At 41.3% G+C, this 10,633-nt stretch overlaps 1 protein-coding gene across 1 annotated transcript in view; it reads left to right on the forward strand.

Annotated features, from left to right (window-relative positions):
- Nucleotides 1–10,258, forward strand: part of rxfp1 (relaxin family peptide receptor 1) — a 49,815-nt gene extending 39,557 nt beyond the window's left edge. Inside the window, exons 12-18 of the mRNA XM_076738344.1 lie at nt 1,700–1,771; nt 2,194–2,265; nt 2,506–2,577; nt 3,571–3,800; nt 7,422–7,832; nt 8,033–8,251; nt 9,189–10,258. Coding sequence (XP_076594459.1) covers nt 1,700–1,771; nt 2,194–2,265; nt 2,506–2,577; nt 3,571–3,800; nt 7,422–7,832; nt 8,033–8,251; nt 9,189–9,610 — 1,498 coding nt within the window. The 3' untranslated portion in view covers nt 9,611–10,258. The remainder of the gene's footprint in view (nt 1–1,699; nt 1,772–2,193; nt 2,266–2,505; nt 2,578–3,570; nt 3,801–7,421; nt 7,833–8,032; nt 8,252–9,188) is intronic.
- The last annotated feature ends 375 nt before the right edge of the window (nt 10,259–10,633 follow it).

Raw genomic sequence — 10,633 nt, forward strand, 5'->3', positions numbered from 1 at the left:
AAAAAAATCACATATGAAAAGTGCAACTGTTTGTCCTTTAGTTTGACTGAGGTGAGCGTTAGACCACACTTTGGGAGGAAGTCCAGATAATCTCATGTACTGTAATTAGGAAATCTGTTTCTCACAACTTTAAATGGAAGTTTTCTATGTTTTGTTATTGCCAACAAAAGAACAAAATCCAACGAGGATTGGATCCACTTGCAGGTGTCTCTCTGTTCTCCAAGCCTGATATATCTTGTTCCTCGGAGCAACAGAGCTCTGCACTGGCTGACATGTTCCTTCATTATCATGAACACACATGCCATCATTTGAGTCCATCTTACCTTCACTGTTATGCTGATGTAAATCTCTGCGTTAGTGCACAAAATGTGCATTTAATTGCAGGGGAAAATAGTCTCCAACAAAGGCACTACTTACAGCTATTTGAGTAACATCAGCTAAGAGCTACAGTGACCTGCTGTGTCAGGAAAGTAATGAGCCTCGAAAATATAGATGAGACCTAAACATGCATATCAAGGCCACGTTTTACGAGCACTCCAGATGCTATTGTGTGTGTCAATCAGAGAGATAGCACTGCAGGATGTGGCTTTCATTTTTCCAAACTACTTTAAATGAAACCACAGCCACATCTGTACGACAAAAGCCTCAACGGCACATGATGGCTACAGTAGCTCTGAAAATAGCAGTATGGGCACTGAATATGATGGATTTGCTCTTTGTCAGACCCCAAATGGGACAAGAAGGTTTTTAAATAGTTTATTTAGCAGTAAGAGAAGTAGTTTCATTTTCTCAGTCCACTTACTCCGTCAATTTATCAGAAAGATACTAATTCAGAACACCACATTTGGAGATACATGGTTTTCACTGCACAGGAAGGGTCTGAAATCACAACCTGAGGAGTAACTGAAGCTGTCAGACAGATGTAGTGGAGCAGAAGTATAAAGCTGCATAAAATGGAAATTCTCAGATACAAATACATTGATTTTGTACTTAAATACAGTACTTGAGTAATTGTACTTAGTTTCATTCATCATCCGCAACTGAATAAGTCTGCAGTCTATACCGATAAAGTAGCTCGGTCACAAACTGGAGCCTAATAGGTGATCACTCAAGTTTCTGATGCAACAGAGTCTCAGCAGACATTATAACTTAAATTCTCTTGTTGTTGCTGTTCAGTAAGATTCAGCTGTGAAGAGGTGAGCAGGTCACAAAGGAGTGAGGGTGTAGGAAAGGAAAGAGGAAGCATTTAAACTTAGTCCAACTCACCCATAGGCTTACCCGTGTACAGTTACAGTGATCTTCCCCCCCCCCCCGTTAACCCATCACCTCAGAGTGAAGACCTGTGCGACCCTGAGGCTCTCACTTTTTATCGCCTGTAAAAACTCACACTCTCCTGCAGCTACGTGACCATAGCTCTACCTCTATCATAGTCTCCATTCACACATGTAACCAACAGTTGAGCTCATGCACAGGCTGTTGGGACTAATGAAAACCGTGGATGCATCAGAAAGATGAATTACATTATAAACTCACAGAGACGGTTTCCGGTGTGCATGTCATGCAGCCTGCCCTCTGTGCATTGCAGGAGTGGATTTTTTTAAAGATCTGTGTGCGTCCGTCTGATACTCAGTGTTGTACATCGATTTGTCTGTTGTTTTGTGTGTCTGGGGAACTGCTGTGGATTGGTCTTCTCGCGCAGGGATCTATCCAACAACAGACTGATGGCGATCCCTCCCAATCTCTTCATCCTGCTGGGGGATTTGCTCCAACTGTGAGTTCTAATTCCACAAATACACTGGGATCTACAGTTCTGGGAGAAAGCATGTCTATTGAATATATATATAGTAGCATTTTGATTTTGTCAGGGATCGACCATAGGTTGTTTGCACATGACATCATGACGGTTACGGTTGCTCAGATTGACCAAACTGAGAAACCAAAAGGAGCTTTATGGGGTACTAAAAGCTGTTGTTCATAAGGGTGAAAAATGCAAGAAATTGACAGAAAAAAGGTGGAAAAAGTGGTTTGTTAACTATATGCAGTCAGGAGGAGCCGAGTCGGATAATGGTAGAAATGGTGTAATATTAGCTATTGTTTTAAATCTACGGTGGCAGATTTAAAGTAACAGCTTGGTACCGAGGTTGTGGACCCAACCGCTAACTAAAAAGTTGTATGCTTATTTTTGTTTTCAAGGAATATATCATATAATCCCATCGTGGAGCTCCAAGTGGACCACTTTGACAGACTGCATAAATTGAAGTCATTGTAAGTATTTGTACCTACACCCTGAATGACACAAGCATGAGCTCACACGACAGTTTGGATCAGATGATATAATATAAAATTTCTCATTTAGTCCATGAGGGCTGTTTGCTGAGGACAACCTCTGATGAAAAGACATTTTGAAGACTTGAAATTCTCAGTTGTAAATCAATACTGTATCTTGTGTCTCTGCGTTTGTCACATCTGGCTACAACAAAATCAATATGTCTTTATATTCTCCAGGAGCATAGAGGGGGTAGAAATTGAAAACATACAACGGAGGATGTTTGAACCCCTCAGACACTTGACTCATATGTAAGTACTCCATTGTCATGTAATGTTAATCCTCCTCAGGCCTTTCACACGTATATTTAGTGGTGAGTCCTTCGCTAGCCTTATCGGGACTGTCAGGCTTCTCCTCCAACTGGGAGAGTCAGGCTTAGTTTAATCCATCTTCTCTCTGGGTAAACAGCTCGAGATGCACCCGTGCAGACTGGAAAGGATGCAACAGAGAGAAAATAAGCACCCTTGCTTTCAGCCCTGTGTACGTTCACAGCAGCTCTCTGAGGATCTTTATTCTGTAGGGTTTCATTCAAGTTCCAGGAAGATACAGTGAGATGCAGAAAGTTTGTTTTGCTGAAAATGACTCTAATCTTAAATGGGTAGTTCACCCAAATTACAAAAGACAGAATGTCTCACTCAACCCGGATCTTAACTCTATCCGACCCTGCAGATTTTTGGCTTTACTTATCCAGATGTTGAGCTATTTGTCTCACAGATGCAGTGGAGGTGAATGGAAATTCATTTGTTCAGCTCATAGCATTGAAAGGGGATATTTACATTTTTCAAAGGCATCTGTGCAGAAACAGTTTCCCTGTTACTCTGGATAATCCTGTTTTCATAGACACCATTATGAACACTGTTCGCTGGGAGATATATGGATTAACCAGAGTAACCGGAGCACTGTTCCTGAAGAGGTTTTAATCATGGTTCTGGGGATGGAAATGTCAGCCTGCTGATCGGTTGGTCCACCACTTTGGTCCCTACTGAAAATATCTCGACAGCTTTTGGATGGATTCATGATCCCGAGAGGATGAAGCCCACTGGTGATCCCCTGACGCTTCCTCTCGCACCTCTATGAGGTTGACATGCAGTTAAAGTCACTGCACTTTTTCTTTTTCTTGTCTCTCTGTTCTCCAACTGTCTAAACTTACAAAAAAGAAAGACCCTGTAAAAGACTGCACACTTGACTGTAAAACCAAAACCTTGCTGCTGTAAATCTTCTCCTTCTTTAATCGATTGTCACAGCTACTTCAAGAAGTTCCAGTACTGCGGTTACGCTCCTCATGTGCGCAGCTGCAAACCCAACACCGACGGCATCTCGTCCTTCGAGGACCTGCTGGCCAACATCGTGCTGAGGGTCTTCGTCTGGGTGGTCTCCGCCACCACCTGCTTCGGCAACATCTTCGTCATCTGCATGCGCTCGTACATCCGATCAGAGAATAAACTCCATGCCATGTGCATCATCTCCCTCTGCTGTAAGTCACACTGCATTTAAAGGAGGGATGAAGAGGAAACTAGCTTTCTATTTTTAGAATATCTTTGACCGTCTGTCAGTCATACAGGGATCAATGGTGTGTATTTACTACCCAATAACACACATTTTAAAACATTGGAGAAATTAGTGGCTTATAAAGACTAGTTCACAGTCTGCCCGCATTCATATTTACCACGTCATTATGTTGACTCTGTAATGATGCCAGATACAATTACCGAAGAGGAAATGACAAAGTCTGCAAAATACTCCAAACTCTCTGTAGGAAATGTGAAATTAGTTCCCAGTGTGCTTATCAGTGTGTTTCATCGACACGGATTTCATATTACACACACAGTTAGACACCCTCATGATTAATAGAGAATGTAAAAATAATAAAATCTCATTCCAAAATGTGATTTCTGCCCTCTGAATTAGAAGAAATGACTCATAGCACAAAACCACAAACTGTCGTAACTGCTCAAGGATAACAGTCCAGTGACGGCGGTGGTGGCACTTTAAATGACTCATCTACTAATATAATAAAAGGTGTTCTGCAGATGATTTAGAAATATACAGTACGTTTATGTATTTTCCCAAAGGAATGTCATTTTTTGTGCAGTATGTGTAAAACCAAGCTGAAACTGCTTCACATGAATGTACTGGCTGATAGTAAAAATGCATCCGTGTGGTGTTTAGATAGGCAACCTTATCTACGGCTTCGGTATGTGGTGACATTCAGATAAGGCCTGTGAGAGTTTGCTGAAGAGCTTCTTGTACAGGAACACTCTGCACAGACAGAGGTCTGATATGTGCTGCATGCTGCTCATGCTAAAAATCACGTACTGCATTTTCCTTTTACATTTTGGCACGCTAGCTTGCGTTTGACATTCAGCACAGGTGTCATATTATAAGTCAGAGGAGGAAAATGAATTCATGACAGTATGTTGTTGAAGAGAATGTAATGCAAACAAATCCACCTTTAATGGAGCTCACTGGTGTCAGAAGTCACTGAATGCAGGTTTAAAGTCAGATTTTGTACACAAGCTTTATGGTCTCATTCCCAAGAAAGAATATCATTTGACCCGTAACTGCACAGAGTAAGAAAACATAAAAGCACAAAATATGTTGGAAATAAATGTCACATTACTGTATGCATTACTATACGTGATATGCTGGCATTTCACGTCTTCAAGTCAAACATAAAAGGAACTTATATGGACTTGGTGCGAGCAGCTGAGATCAAAGAGCTCAGAATATCCAGAATATCCTGCTCTCTCTGCAGCTACATCCACAATGAAAGCCAGAGGATAACAGTTATTATTCCTTATCTGATTTTTGGGGCTCGCTGAATACGTTGACCTTTAAAAGTTTATTACTAGAGTGTCAGTGAGGACTGTTTTCGGCAGCACACTAATTTCTGGTGGACAAAAACAGCTTGAGGTAATTAACACATGTGAAATAGTGGAGATATTGTCCTCTCTTTGCCTCTTATTTGACAACAATGGATTATGTCTCCTTACGAAGGTGGGATGTGTCCCAGTGTTGCTTCTAATCCAGTTATTAAAGGAGTGGAACAGGGTTGAATCTGGGAAGAAAAACCAGTAGAGACATGAAGATGGAGTCTGTAAATGGACTCATATGTTGTCATTTAATATATTTTTATCACTTGATGTTACCTCCCAGCCTCTCTTCACACATTTATCACCCTGATTCTCTGCCCCTCTGTATCTAACCTCTTTCCTAACACCTTTTCTATTTGTTAGTTCTCAGAGAACGTTTTGCTTTTTAAAGTAAATCCATGAAACTGAGCACTGGTCTCCCATACCCTCTCTGCCCTGTGTTTGGGAGTACTGTGAGCTCAGTTGAGTCAGCCAGAGGTCAGCTTTCATCTTTAACACTCTGACATACTCATGAGAAATTCATATGGAAGTGTACTGCATCACTGCATGTAAATCTCACTATGAAACAGCTGAATAACATTTACAAAAGCTTCTAGACAGGAAATAAATATTGAGTTGAATGGTTTGAGTAATGATTTTACTATATAAGCAAAGATCTAAACATAAGTTACTGGTGATGAAGCAGTGGAGAGCATGTCGGCAAAGTTGTGAATTCAATTTCTGCTTTGGCAAGAAAAACACTGTGATGAATTTACAGCGGGCAGAGAAAGCAGGTGTGAAAGAAAACAACATTTTGTTTTGTTTTTTAGCTTTTTCTTTGCAAAAGTTTTGCGTATGTAAACTCTCAAAGGCTCAGGGCCAGATGCAGAAACATCTGTGTAGACTGAAAGCCAACAGTCGATCAGTCAAACGTGGTCAAAAAAGTCAAAACGCGGAGTGCACATCATTACTGCTTAGTCCACAATTATCTATAAATATCCAAGTATAGATGTTGATAACCCCCTCAAGCACTGACAATCAGCCTTTGATTGATGGCACATGAGTACATTGAATCCAAGCTGTTATCAAAGCCAGCAGCCAATTGTCTTATCTGAGCTTAGCATAAAAACTGGAAAAAGATTAATCTGTAAATTTAAAAAACAAAAATGTAAAAACAGCAAAGAAATCATACCTGCTGGTTGTTTTAATGCATTAAACAAACAAGCTGCAGTATATTAATGAATTAGTTTTAGGTGTGCAGAGCGTGGTTCTTTCCTTTTTGTTTCCAGTGTTTATGCTAAGCTAAGCTAACTGGCTGCTAGGTCCAGCTACATATTGATGTTTTAGATATAACAGTATTGATATTCTAATGTAGCTGTCAGTAAGACAGCAAATGAGCTAATTTCCCTCCATGTCAAACTATTTCTTTAATGCGCCTTTCTGTAAATGTCATCATGGAATTCTATTTAGGCAATGATGAAACTTTTGCTTCAAAAGATGAGTGATCCAAATAAAATGTAGCCCTCATCTCCTTTGCTTATCGTCTTTCAAGGTGCACATGCAGTCTTTCTGTGCATACCCATCATTTATACATCTGACCCTGACTGTTAACATTCCATGGTCATATTTTTACATGCATATTGTTGCCAGGGGTTTGAATTATTATGGTTTAGCTATTCTGCAGGGTTGAGATCAAATGGCATTTGATTTCTGAATGTATGCTGCAAAGCCTCTGTGCATCTGTATGTTATATACTCAGCTTGCAGCCAGGTACAGAATTATTTTAAGAACTTATTCAATGAGTTTGGCAGCAAAGCTCGATGCTCCCTGCGTTCTTTGTAATTAACCTCCTGTATTGAACATGTCATGATTCGTCTTTTGTTCATGTTCATATGAATAGATTTTGCTACTGTATGATGCATGACATCATTCGTGTCCATGCAGAGAAGCCTTTCATGTGGGGCCACTTCTGTACTCGGTTTCATTCTCACTTTGAAGAACTTGCATTGCGGAACTGCCTTAAAAAGATCTGCTTTACCAGATGGTGTTGGTGTCTTCGTTTGGTGACATCGTGCTCTCGTCTGAATGAACCAAGCTCAAGATGTAAACACCATAAAGAAAAGATGATTAAAGTGTTCATAGCACACTGGATCTGAATCCAGGTTCTTTAATTGTATAATTCATCTTCGCTCTGAATAAATCTCCTGAATTATGTTGTAAATTGGAGCTGTCCTTCCTTGCAGGTGCAGACGGGCTGATGGGAATCTATCTTTTCATGATTGGTGCGTATGACCTGAAGTTCCGCGGCGAGTACAACCGGCATGCTCAGGCCTGGATGGACAGCAGTCAGTGTCAGGTCATTGGCTCCTTGGCCATGCTGTCCACTGAGGTGTCAGTCCTGCTCCTCACTTACCTCACTCTGGAGAAATACATCTGCATCGTCTACCCTTTCCAGTACTTGACGCCGGGCTGGCGACGAACTGTCACCATCCTTCTGGGTATATGGGTGTTCGGCTTTATTGTTGCCTTCCTGCCCCTGGCCTGCAAGGGGCTATTTCGCAACTTCTATGGGACCAATGGAGTTTGCTTCCCGCTGCACTCGGAGCAGCCAGAGACGCTTTGGGCTCATGTTTACTCCATCATCATTTTCCTGGGTGGGGAACTCTTCTTGCGATAGTCCTTTGAGCTTTTTTTGTTGTGTTTATTTGCTCTTTTCTTTATTCAGTTACTCTCTAAAGTGGTTTGTAAAAGCACAGTCTCATTATTTAGAGTTTGTAATTGAATTTATTTGTATAGCTTTGTTAAAATTGCACATCCATGGCCATCCAGAAACTGACCCAGTATCTCTCTGCAGGTCTGAACTTGGTGGCATTCCTCATCATTGTCTTATCCTATGCAAGCATGTTCTATAACATCCAGAGAACAGGGACTCAAACCACTAAATACAGCAACCACATCAAGAAAGAGGTGACCATCGCCAAAAGGTTCTTCTCTATCGTCATTACCGACTCCCTTTGCTGGATCCCCATTTTCATCCTCAAGATCCTGTCACTGCTGCAGGTGGAGATTCCCGGTACAGTAGCAGAGCTATAACCACATAAAGGAATGCACCACTGAAAGTCTATGTTTTGAGTATCAAATGTGGCCCCTCGGTGGGCTTGAGATGTGGCTCTGAAAAGTTTGTGTCCTGCTCTTTTGCACAAGGAACAGTGGCCGTAGTGTTTTTAAATTCACAACCACTGGCGTAAATCCACTCATCCACCATTGATTCCTGTGTTTGGTTTGTTCCAAATAATTGTTGCTTTGCCAATAAATCATCTAATTAACTAATTTGTAAAAATATTATGGCACAGAGGTGAAGTTTGTAGCCCTGCTGTAAAGAAAGTTTGACTCTCTGGAGTGTACTGATCATACAAATCATTCTCAGAGATGGATTGTGGCACAAACTTGATTTGGTTTTTTGGATGTTTGCTATGTTTTGACATGTTTTATTTCCATGAGTCACCATCAGAATCAGTTGTAACCACTTTTGCTGCAGCTCCCCTGCTCTGCAAAGCTGCTAACTTTTCAGAGTCACATGGAGGTGAGTGCTCAAAAGGGACATTTTTGGTGAAGTATTTCTTTAAAATATTGCATTTCCTATATGGTTTTTGCAAGTATAACAAGTGTTTCCACTATGTTTTGAAGGGTTTCTCAAAAGATACTTACCACTGTATAAAGAGCATTTAACTGCTGCCACGTTAGTATTTTTAGTCTGCGCTGCATACCCAAATGACCATTTAGTGCTGTGCAGAATCCATTACATGCATAACCTGGTGAGCTGTGGCTCCCTAATTAGGTCCCCTGTAGGGATAAAAAGGATTTTCATTAATTACATAAATGGCTTTCATAAAAGGGTTTTTATGTTTAAGTACTCTCCCACTCATAACCACATCGAACTTAATCTCTTTAACCACAGAGCATACACCAACTCTATTACTTTACTTCTTCCTCTCTGTGTCTCTTCTCAGGTACCATCAGCTCCTGGGTGGTCATATTTATTCTCCCCATCAACAGCGCCCTTAACCCCATCCTTTATACTCTGACCACACGGCCTTTCAAGGAGACCATTCTGCAGGTATGGGCTAATTACAGACAGAGGAGGCCTCTGCTCAGCGGTCACCCGGCTCATCATCCGTCGCTCACCTGGCAGGAGATGTGGCCCCTGCAGGAGAACAGCCACGGCCTCGCCACGGGGCACCCGCTGGAAGCAACAGACACGCTAGCCAAGCTCACCCCCATGGAAAACACCAACGAGGGATACAATGACATTCCCACGTGCACACAACAACAGAAGCAACATACAGTGCTGTCAGTATGCTCCCAGAAAGAAACAATGCCACACACACTCACACACACCCACATATACTCACCGACAAATGATCTCATCTAGGTGTCGAACAGCAGATCGACATGGATCTGTTCGTAATGTCATCAGTCACCTCAGCAAATGTGATTCAGGGTCATTCATCTCAGCAATCGAGAGTGTTTAAAAGGTTAAAAATACGTCTTTTAAAGGGACAGTCCTTGATTTATTCCCAGATTTCTCATTTGTTGTTAAAAATCACGAGTATTCATCAGTGCGTTTGGAAATCCCTCTGTGTGTGTGTGTGTGTGTCTTGCCCAAGCAACAGCCATCACAGCAATGGGTGAAGTCAGTGTGGAAATGTGCTAGGCGGCGTTACAGTTCATCTAATGAAGACTACACATTGTCTCCAGAAAGATATCGATCAATACAGAAGTCATGCAGCATTTCTGGTTTTGTTCCTCTAGGTTTTCCATGTTCAGTTTAATTTCTCTCAAAATCCTTCTTTCATTATTCTTCCTGAAAGCTGAATCATCTGCGACTGTCCTGCCAAGTAAAATATAGACAGCTTATCGTGTCTGACAGTGATAAAAGACACAATATTTTGTTCAAATCCAATAAGTACAGCTCCCATTAACCATTTGACTGTGCTTCTGTGGCTAGGACTTAATTAAAAACAAGATAATTGCTGAGTGTAGAAGTTCATTCTTGACTTTGGACACAGTAGTTTTACAGAAAAAAAAAAAAAAAAAAAAAATTAAAGGACCAGTGTATAAGATGGGGACTCTGTTGGCAGAATATATCAGAAATGAAATATAATATTCATAATAATGTTTTCATTGTGTATAAACACTTGAAAACAAGAATTTTCTTTACCTTAGAATGGACTCTTTATATCTACAGGGCGAGCGGGTCCCCTTCCATGGAGTCCGCCATGTTGCACCGCCATGTTTCTACAGTAGCCCAGAAGCTCTAGAGAGCGCCTTACATGTTTTCCACCAGTGTCATGACCAGCATAGGTTCACCTCCACGCTTAGAAAGGGAGGGGTGCAGCGAGAGGTTGCTCAGTTGGTTGCAGCCTACAACATTGTCGCTAGAGGTCATTAAGTC

This window comes from Chaetodon auriga, chromosome 9, assembly GCF_051107435.1.
Source record: "Chaetodon auriga isolate fChaAug3 chromosome 9, fChaAug3.hap1, whole genome shotgun sequence".
NCBI lineage: Eukaryota > Metazoa > Chordata > Actinopteri > Chaetodontiformes > Chaetodontidae > Chaetodon > Chaetodon auriga.